At 41.0% G+C, this 19513-nt stretch overlaps 2 protein-coding genes across 2 annotated transcripts in view; one reads left to right on the top strand and one right to left on the bottom strand.

Annotated features, from left to right (window-relative positions):
- The first annotated feature begins 4915 nt into the window (after positions 1 to 4915).
- LOC106711054 lies at positions 4916 to 6158 on the top strand. Its single transcript, XM_014503272.2, has 2 exons — positions 4916 to 5184; positions 5967 to 6158. Exons 1-2 carry the CDS (start codon positions 4955 to 4957, stop codon positions 6016 to 6018), a joined length of 282 nt encoding a protein of 93 aa, XP_014358758.1. The 5' UTR covers positions 4916 to 4954; the 3' UTR covers positions 6019 to 6158.
- A 3766-nt stretch (positions 6159 to 9924) lies between these two features.
- Positions 9925 to 19513, bottom strand: part of LOC106711035 — a 117180-nt gene continuing 107591 nt past the window's right edge. The window contains exons 23-40 of the mRNA XM_045684699.1: positions 17143 to 17246; positions 16606 to 16734; positions 15813 to 16054; positions 15537 to 15721; positions 15245 to 15454; positions 14879 to 15029; positions 14695 to 14807; positions 13999 to 14112; positions 13746 to 13840; positions 13130 to 13424; positions 12899 to 13041; positions 11286 to 11426; positions 11130 to 11213; positions 10878 to 11054; positions 10598 to 10789; positions 10312 to 10512; positions 10104 to 10165; positions 9925 to 10013 (exon numbers count right to left, since the gene is read on the bottom strand). Coding sequence (XP_045540655.1) covers positions 9990 to 10013; positions 10104 to 10165; positions 10312 to 10512; positions 10598 to 10789; positions 10878 to 11054; positions 11130 to 11213; positions 11286 to 11426; positions 12899 to 13041; positions 13130 to 13424; positions 13746 to 13840; positions 13999 to 14112; positions 14695 to 14807; positions 14879 to 15029; positions 15245 to 15454; positions 15537 to 15721; positions 15813 to 16054; positions 16606 to 16734; positions 17143 to 17246 — 2662 coding nt within the window. The 3' untranslated portion in view covers positions 9925 to 9989. The remainder of the gene's footprint in view (positions 10014 to 10103; positions 10166 to 10311; positions 10513 to 10597; positions 10790 to 10877; positions 11055 to 11129; positions 11214 to 11285; positions 11427 to 12898; positions 13042 to 13129; positions 13425 to 13745; positions 13841 to 13998; positions 14113 to 14694; positions 14808 to 14878; positions 15030 to 15244; positions 15455 to 15536; positions 15722 to 15812; positions 16055 to 16605; positions 16735 to 17142; positions 17247 to 19513) is intronic.

The following is a 19513-nucleotide window of genomic DNA, read 5'->3' as shown; positions in this document are numbered from 1 at the left end:
GCTCCATAGAAGATGGGTCGGTGCTGGTATGGAAAGCTACCTATTCAGACACGCTGGCCCCATCCCATCTTCATAGAACCAACAACAGAGCTGGTGCGGCTTGTGAAGCGGCTGAAAAAGCTAAAGCTAACAAATACAGGGGTCTAGGCTCCGAATATGAATTTGTCCCATTCGGTGTCGAGACCCAAGAGTCCTAGCGCTAAAAGGCTTTTTAAGGAAACAGCAAAAAGGTTAGTCGACATCACAGGAGACCGAAGAGCTGGCAGCTACCTCGGACAAAGAATTAGTCTAGCTATTCAAAGGGGGAACGCTGCCAGTATCTTCGGAACCTTGCCTAAAGGGACACCTTTTAATGACATATTTTAGTTTTTATGTATTATATTTAAATTAAATCCATGTTTATTTCTGTGTGGATGTATCTATGTATGTCTAAGTCTTAGTCTCGAATAACACATGAGATATCTTTCAACCTTTTTTTATTTCTGCGCAAACGAAGTCGGGGACAAAAGTTAATTTATAAAATTCTTAAATGTCGAATCGAATTTTGCTTCTAGGTACAAAGTTATGTACACAATCAGTTAGTATACTAAAATAAGCTATTTTTGTGCACGAACCGCGACTAAGCAATCTTTTACTATTACAAAATAGATAACTTCGTTAAATATTAGGTCCTTACATATGAAATTGGCGTTTTGTATGGGAGGAACAAAAAGTCGAATATTTTTTAATATAATATATTTAATTAATCAAAGTATGAACCATTATTTTCTATGCACTTTTGGCATCTCATAGGTAGTTCATTGATCCCTTTACTAAAAAAACCAGTCGGACGGGAATCAATAAAATCTTTGAAGGCGATTTGGACTGCCCCATCGGAGTTGAATTTTTTCCCTTGCAAGAAGTTATCCAAATTTCGAAAAAAATGGTAATCTGTTGGAGCAAGGTCCGGGGAGTACGGAGGATGTCTTAGACTTTCCAATTGAAGCTCTTCTAATTTAGTAGCCGTCTGTTGCGCAGTGTGTGGTCTAGCGTTGTCGTGAAGCAGCAGTGGCGTGGAGCGATTGACCAGCCTAGGTTGTTTAGCCGCTAGCTTTTCCATCATGGTTTGCAATTGCTGACAATAGACATCAGCCGTAATAGTCTGGCCAGATTTGAGAAAACTGTAATGAACAATACCGGCACTAGTCCACCAAACGCTTACAAGTAACTTTTTTGGGGTTAATTTTCGCTTGGGGCAGGATTTGGCTGTCTGGCCAGGATCCAACCATTGCGCTGAGCGCTTCCGATTATCGTAAAGAACCCATTTTTCATCACAGGTAATGATTCGGTTTAAAATACCTTCATTATTGTGCCGGTTTAGTAATGTAACGCAACAGTCGACGCGCGTTTGCCGGTTTGCTTCAGTCAATTCGTGAGGTACCCACCTTTCAAGCTTTTTAATCTTCCCAATTTGCTTCTAGTGAATTAAAACAGTTTTATCACTAACATCGCAGCCTGCAGCTAACTCGGACGTGGTTTGCGATGGATCCGCTTCCACAATAGCCTTCAACTCTTCATTATCAACTTGAGTCTCAGGCCGTCCACGGGGCTTGTTCTGCAGATCGAAATTTCCAGAACGAAAACGTTGGAACCAAAAACGAACTGTGTTTTCTTTTGCAACACGACCGCCATACACATCATTCACCCTTCGAGTCGTTTCCGCAGCACTAGTGCCACAGCGGAACTCGTACTCGTAAATAATGCGATATTTTAAGTTTTCCATTTTGTAAAAAGAGTGACGCAAACAGAAAAAAACAGAAGAAAAAAAACAAATTAATGACGGTCATCGAACCACAAATACATGAGTCTATAGCTGTAAAAATTTTAATTTGGAATTCCTTACCAAAGAGGAGAAATTCGTGATTAAAGTGGCCAGTACGAAAAACGCCAATTTCATATGTAAGGACCTAATATTAATGTCTTTCGTGACTGGAAAAATAACACTCTCAGTTCATTATCATAAAAATAGTCATGACTTCTGTGATATTCGACCTTATTATTTTTATTTAACTTTTGACATTTTTTTATCTTCTCGACTTCATTTTGTACAAAACAAAACTTCTGTCAGTCAGTCTTAAATATATTGATTTTATTAAGACTGAATATGAACTGCATAGTTTTTATATAAGACCGACCGCAAACTGTGACGTGTCCGCAGCCTGCAGGAATCAATTAAGCAACAAAGGTTACGTGCACGTTGTAAATTGATATATACTAAGTATGATTTGGAATAAACTGACCACTGATCGATCTTCAGGACAAGTATATAATTATATTTAACGAGGAAAAATATTAATAAAACAATCTCAAACAAAATGCACTCAAAAGTAACCTAAAAAACGAATTTCAAACAAAATGCACTCAAAAGTAACATAAAAAAACCAATTTCAAACAAAATGCACTCAAAAGTAACATAAAAAAACCAATTTCAAACAAAATGCACTCAAAAGTAACATAAAAAAACAATTTCAAACAAAATGCACTAAAAAGAAACAAAATAATGTCATGAAAACACTCTAAACTCTAGTAGTTAGTAGTAGGGGCTCAGTTTTCCGCAACTCCACGACAAGCGCGTATTTTGCGTGTCTCTAAACTCTAAAGAAAGTTCTCTTCTTTCTTGTAACATGTCTATATTGTATAATTATTGTTATTTCGCAGTCGGTGTCGGCCGAAGTAAATAGATGACATTTTATATTTGAGATGTATTAGACATACTTACGTTTATGTCCCTACTTAGGCCGAAACCGACTCCAAAATAACAATAATTATACAATATAGACATGTTACAAGAAAGAAGAGAACTTTCTTTAGAGTTTAGAGACACGCAAAATACGCGCTTGTCGTGGAGTTGCGGAAAACTGAGCCCCTACTACTAACTACTAGAGTTTAGAGTGTTTTCATGACATTATTTTGTTTCTTTTTAGTGCATTTTGTTTGAAATTGTTTTTTTATGTTACTTTTGAGTGCATTTTGTTTGAAATTGGTTTTTTTATGTTACTTTTGAGTGCATTTTGTTTGAAATTGGTTTTTTTATGTTACTTTTGAGTGCATTTTGTTTGAAATTCGTTTTTTAGGTTACTTTTGAGTGCATTTTGTTTGAGATTGTTTTTTTTTTGAAGTCGGCTATTTTTTTTTCTTAAAATTTTTGTTTTATTTCACAATTTTTAGTGAATTTGAAGTTCAATTACAAATTTCGTTAATACGTATAAAGACATAAATAAGGCAAATCAAGAAAAGGACTTTCCTATTTGATATGTGTGTAATTCAATTCAAAAACTAATTTAGAATGCAGCAGATAACCACTTATCTTTTAAACAATGAAATAATTATCAAAATCGGTATACAAATTGAAAATTAACGAACTAATACATCGTAGCGTTCCTATAATTTTGTCCAGCCGCGCGCCGCAGTAGCATTTTTCGAATGCGCGTAGTTTTTAATTATTTAATATCTCCCAAACTATTGATCAGAATTACATAGTTTAAAGGCCAATGTAATCTGCATTTAATACTCTAGCCATCAAACATATTTATTTGGATAAGGATTCATATCGAATATAATATAATAGCGCCGTAAGCTTACGACGCTGTTTTTCGTGTGCATTTTAATCGAAGTTTGTTCACAATAACATGGTTTTTCTGAGACATCCATAGATGATAGATATATGCCACCGAAGACTTTTAATTAGCAAATTTAAGGATCTATAATTACTCCAGACATCATTTTTATGTAAGTCATATAGTTTGACCTACGTAAGCCCAGAAAGCAAAATTGTGCTTTTCGTGTAGCATTTTTCGTTTCCGCGTAATTTTATTCTTACGATATCTCCTAAACTATTAGACAGAATGATATAGTTTCAATTGCAAATATAATCTACATTAAATTCTCTTGATAATGAACATGTTTATTTACATAAGGGTTAATACTGAACTCGAATAATAGCGTCGGAAATAGGGCATGAATTTTATTGATGTTTCTGAAGAAAAAAATGGTTATTGTGAGAAAACTATAAAATATAGATATATGCTATCGCGGACTTATAATTAGCACATTTAAACAGCTACAATTCGCCATACATCATTTTTATGTAGGTCCTATAGTTTAGCCTACGTAAGCGCTAAAAGCAAAAATGTCCCTAATTTTCGCAACAAATTTTGAAGCTATATTCAAAATCTACTAGTCTTCTAGTTATTTAAAAAAAAAAACAAAAAAATGGGACCCACCTGCAAGCACTTCCTTTCGATTAAAATATTTTTCATCAAAATCGGACCACCAGGGGCGGAGTTTCGCGGTAACACACATAAAAAAAAAAAAATACAGTCGAATTGATAACCTCCTTCTTTTTGAAGTCGGCTAAAAATAATAAACAATTTGCTATTTGAAGCCGTGTGCTTTTTTGCAGTCGGTATCTAACATAGTGAGGCTATTTGAGGATTTTATTTTAACGATAGCTTAACAATTTTAAATACTTACTTAAGTCGAGGCACGTGTTATCTTATAAATTATGTATGTATTCATGTTTTTTTTTCCTTAACAAAAGCTTCGCAATTTTGCGACTGTTCTGTTTAAATTCTTCTATGAAATAAGTAAAAATAAGTAACGAGCAAGTAAAGTTCTTGGTACATTTTTGGTTCTATTTTCATGTAAATAGTTCCGTTAGATATTTTCTTAAAAGCATTAAATTAATCCCTGAAAAACTCCATGCGTAATGTATGCACGTAATCACGCATAAACGTACAACTTATTTCGTTTAATTAATTACAATATGAGTTATAAATTTTCCTCGTATAAGCTAAATCAGTGCTTCCAATGTTTACGTTTAACTCAGTAAAGACGTATTCGAACTGAGTCACTGCTTCGTATATAATATAGTAGAAGCTCCAGTCATATTGTCAGTAGAACTAAAGTAGTCATAATGAATCAAACATTGCTTGTTATAGCTATTGTGTTCTTGGTGGTAGCCAGCGCGAGGATGCTGCCCCGAGATCCGTGGTCAGGGGAGATGAGTGGAGTGAAGAGCTTGGGGAAGACAGGAGGAGTGGAGGTTCCACGGAGGCAGAGGCGCTCCTTCCGCTTCCGCGGTTACTGGTCCTGCCCCATAGGCTACATACGCAGCCCCGCCGCCTTATGCGTCAATTGCAGAAAGTGAGTGATGTTTTTATTTATAATATCATATAGAACTTTAAAACCTCCCAAGTAGGGTGGGGGACAGGCAGGCGGCCGGCCGTAAAAACTTAAGCCAAAATTTTAAGGTTCATAAAATCTCGTGTGCCGACCCCACGTACGTGGGAAAGTGCCAGGGAGAAGATGATTATGATGATGATGATCTCATAGAACTTTACTATGAATTCTTACTAGAATTAGTACCAAATTACTGACTGATGAGTGTGGTGCCGGAGGCCTAATTTTAGTTCTCTTTCCCTTCCCACTCTTTTCCTATTAGGAAAGGATCGGAAGGGGAAGTGGATTTGGCGGAAGAGGGGACGCATAGGAAGGGAAAATATTCTCTTTCTGTGCGTCCCCTTCTCCGTTGATTGAAGGTAGGCAACGAATCTGTTGAGAACGGAGAAGAACATTTGCGGATGTCTATGGGCAACGGTCATCTCGCCATTTCGGCGAATCGACGTGGCCGTTTGCTTGCTGGCCACCTTTTGATGATATAAAAAAAAAACTTGAAATCTGTTATAGACCACTGTCTAGAATTACCTATGTCGAACAAGCCTTACTAAGGTAAGGCTGGCGGTGGTTACAAACTATTATTTTCGACTGTCAAGAAGGTAATCTACGTTATGTGGATTCTATTGTCACCTACGCTGTAATCAAAAAAGTTGAACCAATTTATATGAATGAGGTTTCATCCGTTTTGTATTTTTATAAAGGTAAAGTTAGTCTGTTCAACAACTGTGAAACAACAAACATAATTTCAGATACGAGATGATCACCGGCAGATCTTGCAACAACGGCTTCCGACCATTTTGAGGAACGAATCGAAGAGCTAGAAAATAACAGTAATTAATAACTAACAACAATAGTCAACATACAAGGTTCACTGCGTTTGTAATAATGTTCAGTCTCGCAACAATCAGAGTTGGCAGATGTAAACATTAATCAACAATTCATCTCTTTTAATAAACATTTAAAAATGTACTATGAATTTTATTTACATATCAGCTGTCACCCGCGACTCCGTACGCGTTGTTTTAATATAAAACTTAATTAATAGCCTGTGTGTTCTTCAAGACTATGCTCTACATCTATGACAAATTTCATCAAGTTCCATTGAGCCATTTCTGAGATATCTTCGATCCATCCATATAAACTTTCGAATTTATATTATTAATAATAGAGTCAGATTTAACTTTTACTAGATGTGACCTATTTATAATAATGATATACCTCATTTTAAATTATTAGGTTATATTAGTTTTATATTAGGTATATTAGTTTTATTTTGCCTTCTTTTCCCGATCGTACAGTCAACGGAAATCGTCCAAACTAATATAGTATCATTCCGTCGCGAGTACCGCGTATCCTTATTTGTGTGGTCGGATATTTTCTTTCAGGACATTTTCTACGCCTATACAGGATTTATATATTTTCCGACAGAACTAACCGCAGTAGTAGCTCTCTCACAGGCCCAGATAATGCCACACTCTAAGCTTTCAATCTGGACAGAGTTACGTCGCTACGCTACCGCTACAGTGACGTCTCGTTAAGGTTTTCCTGTTTGCGTACGTTTTAATTTGAATAGTTGTAATTAAATTTAATTTCTTGGTTTTCCTTTTACTGATATATATACAACGTTTGTAAAACATCTGAATTGATTGCTTAAAAATATCTGGACAAAAGACTGGTCCATACCTACAGCTTAACGGAGCTAACTCATTTTATCGTATTTTTGTTTTTTCTTTCAACACAGTAACAATATATGTATTAGGTACATAAAAAATATTCGCTTTGTGTTAATTTCTAAAATAATCAGTCGGTCGGGAATTAACAGATTAGATAAGTATTGTATTGTATGTGTTATTGTTATGTAAAACATTGCGATAAAAAATTATATCTTTGTTTTATAACATTCTTGAATTGGTTCACTTCAAGATTTTGCTACTTTAATATTATAAAGATCATTTAAGATTTTATGTTTCTTTAAATATGTAAGTAATACATGTTTTTACAAAACATTGAAAAACTCATTAGAAACAAACTGTTAAAGAGTTGTTTACAATGTATTGAAAGTAAACCTTATGATTTAATGAAACGAATGATGGTAAATGCTCTAGATTAGGGATCCCCAAACTATTTTGGACAAGTGACCCCCTTTTCCAAAATGAACTGTTACCTCAGACCCCCCCATGGCAAAATTATCTACATTTAAGATCAATTATTATTATTATTAATTCTGATTTAGGTCAATAGAAGAAGACAGAGAGTTTTCCGACTTTTACCACAACTAGTTGATAAATCTTAGGTTTTATTGGTAAATTTATACCGCAGTTCGGACTTTTGCGATGTTGTCTTGTAAACAGATTGTGTGTAAATAGATTAATTTCAAATTAGCACTCGTCCGCATCTCGTCAGCGTAGAATTAAAAAATAATGAATCCTATAATATGCATCAGCTACCTTCCTGTTAAATCCCGTCAAAATAATACCCGGAACATTGCACCCTTGTGGACAGACATACAGACGGAAAAAAATTTGAATTGTTTTTTTCATTATCAACAAATATATTGTGTGTATGAAATATATTTTTTTACATATATCATTTGATAAACATCACTAAATATCAACTGATAAATTATTGATAAACAAAACTGCAATTTGTTGCAAAGGTCACTTGATAAATTTAATTTTATTAGATAACTTTCAGTTGTCTGTGAATTCTTCAGCGCTGAAAAAAAAACCTGTGGAATTAATTCCAGCACACATCATTTACTATCGTCAATTAATAATAACAATAAACTTTTATTGCCATTGCAATTAAAAAGTTTTAAAACACGATTATTCAGTGATGGCAAAGGGGGTTGGCAAAATTCAAAATTACACGAGATTTCAGTCATTTCGGAGATTATTCTAAACAAGTGCAGATAGACACAAACACAGACAGATACAAATTTTATTAATCGATAGTAGATTAATTTAAAAAATATCTATATCAAGTTTGAAATTGTGACTATTTGCTACAAATATCATTTTAGTTTGATCTAATATTTATCTTTTTCTAAAGATTTAAAGGAAAAGTTTTAAACTTTGTATTATGTTGCATATTGTACATTCTTAATGACGTTGACACTAGCGACATCTACGACACCAGCGCCTCTAGCGGACAAAACATCAAAACATTACATCGATCATTTGATGTAAAAAAAGATGAGATATATCTATTTTCAAATTAATATTGCTGTAATAAATTGTATTTCACATTATTGTATGTGGAAAATGTTAAATAAAACAATATATATTTCTGTAAAGGTATTTATTGATACCAATATTTTATTACAATATTGTCTACATGAGATGTGCAAGTGACGTCACTTCTAACATACATACATACATACATTGTGTATATAATGATCCAAATATTATAGAATTACGTTCAAAATACAAGTTTAACAATTTTCATTTGGTTTTCAATAATCATCTAAAACATTTATTTAGTATAATTATATATAAAATATAGTGATACAAAAGCTGACATACAAAGTGGACAATGTATGGATGTAATTTGGTCTGTACATACACTACCTACATATATATATGTTTATATAAAACTATATGTAACGCTACGAGCTGTTTAATACATACAGGAAAATACAAGCGATAAGTTTCTATTTGGTTTCTATTTTACATTAGTTTTTATTGAATTAAGAAAAAACTAGGTAAAATATGCGTTATTTGATTTATTACATGATTTTATTTATTTATATAAAGCTTCGAAAAATCTACATCAAATTGAATATATATTTAATTTTTATATCATGCATTTATTTTTATATATTTTCATTATAAAGTTAATAAAAAACATTATCTAAGATTTACACACCGATTTAAAAAAAGGCAGCAAAAGCAATTTTGATTGCAAAAAATATATATATATATATATGTGTGAATAATGCGAATTGTATTAAACAGCTGGTGACGTCATCAGTTCAGCTTTGTTTATGGCAATAAAAAAGGTACGCAGTTTGTGTTAACACATTCACAAGTTTGGTGATATCACAAACTCGAGACTGAGTTTTTTTTTTTATAAACAAAAAACATAGATAATATCTACAAACAGATTGGAAAATACTTAAATAGAATTATTTATTATTACAACAACAAAGATACAAGCAAAAAATAATATTTACAATTCAATGATTTGACAAAACTCCATCTCGAGTCCGGTTTAATTAATTCTAGTACTGGAATAACAGACGCGGTTAGTATTTACAGCGAACTAAACGACAATATTGTCCAGCGTAATACTCGTAACGAGACTCCGCCCCCTGAGGCTGAAGCCACGCCCCCTGAGGATGAAGCCACACCCCCTGAGGCCGAAGCCACACCCCCTGAGGCTGAAGCCACTCCCCCTGAGGCCGAAGCCACGCCCTTTACGTACAAAGTAACATACAACTTATTTACAATAAACTTACAACATCAACATTACAAGCTGGAGTAGCGCTCAGCTCACATCCTGACATCAACACTGATGTAGACTGAGAGCCATCGCTACACCGACATGTGGAATATAATACACGGAGACTCGCGGACATAAGTTAGTGTAAGGTAACATATATGTGAAGGTGAACATTACAAAATATACAATTGGTTGTTTCGTAAAGATGACACATAGATATGCGGCGCCATGTCGGTCCCCCCGGCGCGGCCCGGCGCTGCCCGGCGCGGCCCGGCGCGGCCCGGCGCGGCCCGAGCTGGCTGACGGATCATATCTCTTCACTTGTGAGATCAGCCTCCGTTACTCGGATGGTCCTGGAAATCATTTATAAATATAAATTACAAGTGATGACAAACAAGATGACGTAAAATACAATATAAAGTGGACAAAGGTGATGCGGTTACCTGCAGAGATCGGTCCACATCCAGCGCCTTGGGGAAGCAGATCTCCTCAGTCATTTGATAATCTGAAAGCATATTGTATTACATATGACACATTAGAACAAGCATATTTATACAAAGTTAAAGAAGAATTCATGTTATAAATACCTACTGACTAACAGAGATAAACAGTAGTTTATGAAACACTGTGCAGTTAGTACTGTGCATGTACCTGTTGTATGTGCACGCTGCGCCTGCGCGCGCAGGGCGTCTGCGAGGTCTTGGTGTGCGGCGAGCTGGTGTCTGGTGGCGTGCGCGTGCGCCAGCTGAGGCGGCACGTGTGCCAGCAGGTGTGCCAGCGTGCCCGCCAGCGCGCGCGCCGGCACGCCCAGCCGCCGCGCCAGCCGCGCCGCGCCCACAGCCTGCATCGCCTCTGTACATGTACACAATGTTACATCAATAACTGACGGAATAATACAAAAAGCAAGCCTAGGATATAAGAACGCGGTGTAACTCACCGAATGGCGGCTCGGCGGGCTCCCTGGGCGGCACGGCGGGCGGGGCGGTGGGGGCGGGCGTGGTGGGGGGCGCGCTGGGGGGCAGCAGCAAGTCGTACACGCCCTCGTCGCCCTCCCCCTGCTCCGAGGTGCGCAGACAGGCCTCCAGCTCCGATAGCTCGTCGGCCCGGTCGCTCGACACCTCCAAATCTTCTGAACGACATTTAATTTAAAACAAATTAGTACAAATCAGTACAAATTTACGAGTGCTATGACTGTTCGCCATGTTACAACTATATACCGTCATTCCGAGCGCTCGTGTCAGTGTCGTGTGAGTGCGAGGTGTAGTTGTGTGCGGGGCGCGAGTGTGCGAGGGGCGGGGCGCGCCGACAAGTGTCACATCGCCCGCTCCGCGCCGCCATCGCGCTGGCCTCGTCCACTGTCAGCGCCTTCGACAGCAGCTCCGTCAGTTGGTTCGCTGTCGACGACATTATAAACATAAATACTTACAAATAATCTCCAGCAATATGAGAGTAAATTTGTATCTACTAACCCTGCTCGTGCGCGGCGAGGAGCAGCTGGTGGATGTCCACCTCGCCCTCCGCCCGCGCCCCCGCAGGCTCCATCTCCGACATGTCTGCAACAGTTGGCTCATATGAGACGACGACACTAACAATATGTCCACATCTCTCCCTGCGCGTGTACTGACCGACTTGTCCGAGAGTTTCCGCGACGGCGAGGTCTGCGACCTGGGCGTAGCTGTCAGCGGGCACGCCCAGCAGCTCGCCCACGATACTGCTCTTGGCGCGCAGAGCACGGCTGATCACCTCGTCCAGCCTCCGCAGTCGCTCTGCAAACGATGCGGCACAATGTAGGAATACTGTGTGAGTGTGTATATGAGTCGGGCTGTATGTTACAGAGGGCATGGCAGGGGAGGGGAGGTGTACCTTGGTGTGTGAGTGCCCGGCGTGCTGTGTGCACGTATGTGAGCCGGGCTGTATGTTACAGAGGGCAGGGCAGGGCAGGGGAGGGGAGGTGTACCTTGGTGTGTGAGTGCCCGGCGTGCTGTGTGCACGTATGTGAGCCGAGCTGTATGTTACAGAGGGCAGGGCAGGGGAGGGGAGGTGTACCTTGGTGTGTGAGTGCCCGGCGTGCTGTGTGCACGTATGTGAGCCGGGCTGTATGTTACAGAGGGCAGGGCAGGGCAGGGGAGGGGAGGTGTACCTTGGTGTGTGAGTGCCCGGCGTGCTGTGTGCACGTATGTGAGCCGAGCTGTATGTTACAGAGGGCAGGGCAGGGGAGGGGAGGTGTACCTTGGTGTGTGAGTGCCCGGCGTGCTGTGTGCACGTATGTGAGCCGGGCTGTATGTTACAGAGGGCAGGGCAGGGCAGGGGAGGGGAGGTGTACCTTGGTGTGTGAGTGCCCGGCGTGCTGTGTGCACGTATGTGAGTCGGGCTGTATGTTACAGAGGGCATGGCAGGGGAGGGGAGGTGTACCTTGGTGTGTGAGTGCCCGGCGTGCTGTGTGCACGTATGTGAGCCGGGCTGTATGTTACAGAGGGCAGGGCAGGGCAGGGGAGGGGAGGTGTACCTTGGTGTGTGAGTGCCCGGCGTGCTGTGTGCACGTATGTGAGCCGGGCTGTATGTTACAGAGGGCAGGGCAGGGCAGGGGAGGGGAGGTGTACCTTGGTGTGTGAGTGCCCGGCGTGCTGTGTGCACGTATGTGAGCCGGGCTGTATGTTACAGAGGGCAGGGCAGGGCAGGGGAGGGGAGGTGTACCTTGGTGTGTGAGTGCCCGGCGTGCTGTGTGCACGTATGTGAGCCGGGCTGTATGTTACAGAGGGCAGGGCAGGGGAGGGGAGGTGTACCTTGCTGTGTGAGTGCCCGGCGCGCTGTGTGCACGTATGTGAGCCGGGCTGCATGTTACACAGGGCAGGGCAGGGGAGGGGAGGTGTACCTTGGTGTGTGAGTGCCCGGCGTGCTGTGTGCACGTATGTGAGCCGGGCTGTATGTTACAGAGGGCAGGGCAGGGCAGGGGAGGGGAGGTGTACCTTGGTGTGTGAGTGCCCGGCGTGCTGTGTGCACGTATGTGAGCCGGGCTGTATGTTACAGAGGGCAGGGCAGGGCAGGGGAGGGGAGGTGTACCTTGGTGTGTGAGTGCCCGGCGTGCTGTGTGCACGTATGTGAGCCGGGCTGTATGTTACAGAGGGCAGGGCAGGGGAGGGGAGGTGTACCTTGCTGTGTGAGTGCCCGGCGCGCTGTGTGCACGTATGTGAGCCGGGCTGCATGTTACAGAGGGCAGGGCAGGGGAGGGGAGGTGTACCTTGGTGTGTGAGTGCCCGGCGCGCTGTGTGCACGAGGGTGTGTGCGGGGGGGTCGCGCACGGTGAGGGCGTCGCGCGGGGCCAGGGCGGGCAGCAGCTCCCCGCAGTGTGTACTGATGCGGCCCACAGTCGCCCGCCGCTGTCTGCACAACACAACACAACACATAACAACACATTACTTCACAAAATTATATCACGAAAGAAAGAAAAATAAACTCAATATAGCCTCACCTGTTGGAATCATCCGAGTCTCCATCTCTGGTCATGTCTCCGTCTCTCTTCTCGTCTCTGTCGTGGTCGAGTCTCTCGGTGGAACTGCGGTCACGTTCTCCGGCGTGTTCGACGTGTTCGGGCTCGGGCGGGACGTGCTCGGCGTGCTCGACGTCACGCTCGGTGTCACGTTCGCTGTCACGCTCGCTGTCACGCTCGACGTGCTCGGTGTCCCGCTCGGTGTCGCGGTCCTCGTCTGGTGCAGTCGATGACGACTTCTCGGACGCGTCAGACGGATTTCTTGACACGTTTATACCTTTAAAATATAACAATATATTAGAAATGAACTATACAACTATTTCAAGCAATTTATTTAAAAACAAAGGTGTAAATAAGAGAAGAATGGTAATTCTCAGTAAAAAAAAGGGCAATTCGTACTTCAACAGAAATCTGAAATTTCATTACTTTAAAAAATCTAATATTTGTTTGTTCGCTACTCTCAAAAACTATCAGTAGTTTTCGAATAATTCTTTTTGTATTTGAAAGTTTAGTTATAAAGGAGAGTCATAAGGTATGCAACATCACGCTAGTGGTGTATGGAGACGAGCAGAGAGCAGAGAGCAGAGAGATGTGTTACCGGAGTCGTCGTTGGAGCGCGAGTGGTGATGAGCTATGAGGGGCTTCAGCTCCGTCAACTTGGCGAGCGGCGCCTGTTGGATGTGCTTCACCCATCTACATACAAAATGAACAAATCATTTAAAATTTACTGTATTATATTTCAACAGTTTGGAGACATTCAAAGTTAAAAAAAGGAAGAATTTCAGTTTGTAAGAAGCACGGTGTATGTTGTATGTATGGAGTGTATGTATTGTATGGAGTGTATGACTCACGTGGCGTACTCGGCGGCGGTGTTTGCGGACAGCTCGTGCATCTGCACGCCGTTGATGTTCATGAGGAAGAAGGTGTTGCGCACCGCCGCGTTCGGCCGAAACAGAACCTTGTCCCTGAACACATAAGACACATTTTACATTAAATATCGCCGCAGTGAGAGGTCAACATTGGACGATACTGACTTACTTAATGTATGACAAAATATTTTGTATTTATATTCTACACTATGATGTTAATTACGTAGCAATAAAATGTCATTAATTCGTTAATTAAATACAAGTCGTCTGAAAAAACTATTATCCCTGTCATGTATCAAGTAACATTACTTGATACATAGTCGTGCTAACATCAATGTTCCTATATCTTACTAATATTATAAATGCAAAACTTTGGATGGATGGATGTTTGTTAGAACGGCTGAATGGATCTTGATGAAAGGTGATATAGTATAGCAGAATACTTTTTTGTTTAATATTGCGCAGACGGATTCTCGGGAAGACAGCTAGTTATTTATAAATATAAAACTAGAACTAGACAATGATGTAATTGTGTTATCCGCTGGCAAATGTAAACACGTATTTATGTCATTAGTTCAAAACAATACAATATACTATATCTATGTATTTGGTAATACATATTTAATTTTTGTTATATCAAAGTCCAAGTGTATGAAAGATGTCAGTGTGAGGTGTTACCACTTGATGAGAGGTGAGAGAGGTCCCTGCTGGCTGGGCTGGCTGATGGGGCGCAGCACGAAGCGCTCACCCTCACGCTGCAGCAGCACCAGGCAGTCAGACAACATCAGCGCCTGCGCACAACATCTCACAATAATAAACTTGACATAGACATAGACAATGTGATTGTGATCCGGCGTCGTACCAGCACATTGACCCTCTTGGAGGAGTCGTTGCGGAGTGCCAGGTCGCCCTCCAGCCGCAGGGACCTGGTGGTGAGGTCCAGGCGGCGCAGCTCCTCCCACTCCGGCCCGCTGCCCGCGCGCACCTCCAGCTTGCTCTGGATGCTGCGCAATCTGCAACATGCAACTCTCCTTTAGCCGACATTTCCACTGAGCGACTTCATCACCGACTGATGATGAATGTACTCCATATCTAATATCCTTAAGCAAATAGTATGTCAACTTCAGCCGGCACTCTACAATTTGCTTTCAAATAAATTAAAAACAGGCGGTTTTGTTGATTCGTTTTCCATATGTGTGTGTATGTATGTATGTATGTATGTACAGACCTGTGCTCGTTCTCCGCAGTGCGTATGGCGGTGTCGACGGTGTGCAGCACGTCCTTGGCCACGGCCAGCGCGCGCCTCGCCACCTCCGCCCCCGCCGCCTCCGCCCCGTCCTCCGCCCCGCTCTCCGCCCCGACCTCGGCCCCGCCCTCCGCCCCCGCAGAGCTCACCGTCTTCAGCACGCCCTCAAGCAGCAGCTGGTACTTTGTCAGTCTGCAACATCGCTCACGTCAGCTCCACACGTAACATGTGTATGACGAGATGTATGTATGTGAGGGAAGCGGTCCGCCTGTACCTCTGCCAGACGCAGGCGAGGAGGTCCCGCAGCTGCAGACGGCCGCACAGCGGCAGCTGCTCGCGGCCGCACAGGAACTGGTGCAGCTCCTTGTGCTTGCGGCGGCGCTCGCGCAGCGCCTCCAGCGCCAGCCGCTGCCCGCGACAGAAGCGCGCCAGGCAGCCCGCGTACCCCGCCTCGCCCAGCTGTACACACGGGGTACACTCAGCTCTCACTGCACACTTACACACGTTACATTGCAAGTCGAAGGCAGCGCGAGAGAGAGCAGCGGCTGACCGTGTTGAGCAGCGCCTCGGCTACGGGGCGGATGTGCACGATGTGGTCGGGGGCGAGGGTGCGGGCGGCGCGCAGGTCCGCGTACAGCCGCGCGTGTCGCTCGCGCACCTGCTGCAGGTTGGGGAAGAGCGCGCGCACGTCCTCGGCCGCCAGCAGGGTGGGGGCGCGCAGCAGCGGCCGGTGGAACACCGTGTCCAGCACCTTCAGCCACCGCACGTGCGACCCCTCCGACACTATCAGCTCTGCGCACAACCTCAGTAATGTACCGAAACTTGTATCTTTTAGTTCTAGCCTAATCTTAATATTAATTTAAATGCAAACGTTTAAATAGATGAATGTTTGTTTGAAGGTATCTTCAGAACGGAACAACGGATCTCGATGAAATTTGGTATAAGTATAGAACATAATCTGGAAGAACACATAGGTTACATGCAAAGCTTTTTTTTTTATTCCATGCGGATGAAGTCGCGGACGACAGCTAGTGCAATATAAACTTTAAAAAAAAATACTAGACTACATAGGCGTCAACAAACTGACTGCAGATATTTTCTAAACACAGGTCATTGTTCAAGTCGACTGACATTACGATTTGTTTGTTCTTTTCAATCAACAACAGTAAATACATAACGAACATTTACAAAAACATCAGATAAACATATCAATCATATCACCGAAGAGAAAAATAATGTTGTTCGTACTTTTAAACCATGAATACCGACAACCTTATCTCACTCAGAGATCATAAATAACGTCGTAAATAAATGAGCAGTGCTGTATGACGTCATACACTCACCATGTATAACCTCCTGGCGCTTCCTGAGCCGCGCGGAGAGCAGCAGACTGTCGAGCAAGTGCGGCGGCAAGCTGTCCGCCCACTGCGCCGCCAGCGGCTCCTCCTCCTCCGACAGGTCTGACGGGGAAGCTACGTCACTATCACATCACATACTCTCACACGACACTCACCACCGATACAGTAACGTACAAACTTTATACACGCTCGCGAGATGTTGTCATCCCTTACACTAACGATATGTTTTAATGCACAACATTCTAATTCTACGGTGACAGAAAAAGTGTGTGTACATTCTGAACCCGAGCTGACATTAAATTTGAATGTTATAATATTCATAAGTCGGTATAGAGCAGCTGTACCGGTTCAGTATTGCAATTACTTCGATAATGGCCGATTCAAATATATGTGTATTTCATTTGAACTCAGTCAAAATAAACTTATTTCTGATTCTAGAATATTTTTATTCTAACTACAACATTATTACAATTTAAACTAGTCATTATTAATTTAGAATCAACTGTTCAGTAATGTACCAACCTTGTTGGTCAGCGGCGACCGTGTTGCTCTCGTTACTTCTAGAAGACAGACTGGAACTGCTGGAGCTGCCAGAGGGCGCTGTCGGTGTGCCCGGCTCCAGGTCACTATAATACATTGTAAAATATATATAAATATATATCATGTACAAAATATTACAACAGAAATATTGTGCAATTTTTTTCTAATTTATTTTCTTTCGCCATAAGATTGTTAAATTATTGATTTCATATAGATAAGTTTACATTTTAGTCATGGAATAGTAAATTTTTATTACTTAATATTAAACTATAGCACCGTAGTAATAAACAGAGGATATCAAAAGGTTGGACGCGAAGGAAACGCCAAAGCAAACATGTACGGGATGTTGTTGAAATCGTGGGTAATTCTGTACTCATATATTGGCGAGGCATGCGCCGCGGGTTCTACACCCAGACCTTGACATTTAGTGTTACTACCATATTGTTTACAAACATGGGGACCAATAGTCAATCTCGAGAACTATTTTACTTACCCGCAGTATTTCTAATTCATTTGATTTAGATGTAAAAGATCGATGTAAAGATCAAAGTATCTAAAATATTTTTTTGATCGTTCGCAAGGATCAAATATTGATATCTGAGGTATTGGGTCGTTGAAAACGTCATCAAATATCATTAGGACAATAATCTAAAGTACTACTTGTGATATAATGACAGTTACTATCAGACACGGGGTGTGGTGGCAGTTTAATTAAAATCTAGCTATCACATGACATCGACGTGATAGCAGGGTGGAGTTGTGGGTGGGATGTAGGAGGGTGAGAAGCGCAGGGCATGCAATCAGCTGACACAACTTCTCGGTAACAATTGCAAAAGTGTCACTTATTTTTACACACATTAGTGATACCTTAGAAAACTATGTCACATATTAAATAAATCTTATTACTAAAAATTTTCTACATATTATAGTGAAAGTAAAACCTAAAGTATTTAAAATGTCCGGTTCTCTGGACAGAAACTTATTATGTAAAGGCCAAATCGATTGGAAAATTATTCTAATAACTAAACTAATAATATATGAAAAATTGTTTTATTGTTTTTATAATTCGGATTACCAAAAATGATTCGAAATTGAATATTGATTGAGGTCGTTAATCGAAATGCAGAAACAAAATGAAAGCATGTGTTGCTGATAATTTCGTTTGTGTTTTGTTTGGGCAAACAGTTTGTTTAAAATGCTAGCATTTATCACAATCGTTGCGTTCGTTTACGATGAACATTAGACAGAGGAGACGCGCCGTCGCCACACAAATGTTTAAGAAAAGATAAATATATACAATACAAATATATTACTCTACATATATCATCTGTCAACGTATCTTGTTGAAAAAATACATTTTTAATTAAAGCACAGCAATGTTATCAATAGAAAAGTGTATTTTAAATTTGCACATTTACTTTTTAAGACTAAATTGTATTCAAACAAAATAAAATCTGTACAACACTTTCCGATTTACATTACTTTTCGATGACGATTTCTGTATAACAAATCTTTGATACTTTGTAACAAATCCCATTCATTGAATAAAGAGTACAACAACCTTATAAAATATTCTCGTGTGCAATATTGCAAATTCAAACTCAACGCTGGTCAATACCTTTCCGACAGTGTCCTACGAGCCAGCATGCCGACGGCGGGAGGCTGTCTGCCCGCCGGCAAGGATACATTGCGAGAGACGCGCGGGGGCGCGGGAGCGGCAGGGGTTGCCATGGCAACTGCGCCAGCACAACACACCCTCTCACAGATAGATCACTTCCTTCTCACTTCCTTACTGACGTATCACATTTCGCGTCCAAATCACAGTTTATCGTCACTTGCTTCACTTTGATTTGGTATACACAAGATTTTCAAAAGTTGCTATTTCTGTCTGGTATACAGAGATTTTAAATAAACTTTACGTTTCTAAAAAGGAATCAATTAAAGGTTTAATCATTCTGCCATAGAACAGTTCATTTTGAAACAACAATATATTTCTGTATTTGTATTTCGGCAGTGGTTCACAGTTAGATAATCAATTTTCAACCGTTTAGTACCTACTTTATTTAACCTTCGAGTATATCGTATTTCGTAAGTATTAAGAATTCATGGAAAGCTAAATTAAATGATACAGAAATAATTCATCGACTGCTGTTGCTACAGTTTTAAACGTATAGAAATATTCCGAACATCTTTCATATCGCATCGTAAAAATATTGTTTGAATCTTGCAAATTTATAGTCCATCATATCGACTGTATTTATGTTTAGAACCTCACCAGTGGAGGCGTGTAAAAATATGCTTTATTGTCTACATGTTTTATAACCACGCATTCCGACAACCATTGCACTAATTA

Source organism: Papilio machaon, chromosome 27 (genome assembly GCF_912999745.1).
Source record: "Papilio machaon chromosome 27, ilPapMach1.1, whole genome shotgun sequence".
Lineage (NCBI taxonomy): Eukaryota > Metazoa > Arthropoda > Insecta > Lepidoptera > Papilionidae > Papilio > Papilio machaon.
Note: the sequence above shows the minus strand (reverse complement) of the source record. Positions and strands in the feature narration are given on the sequence as shown.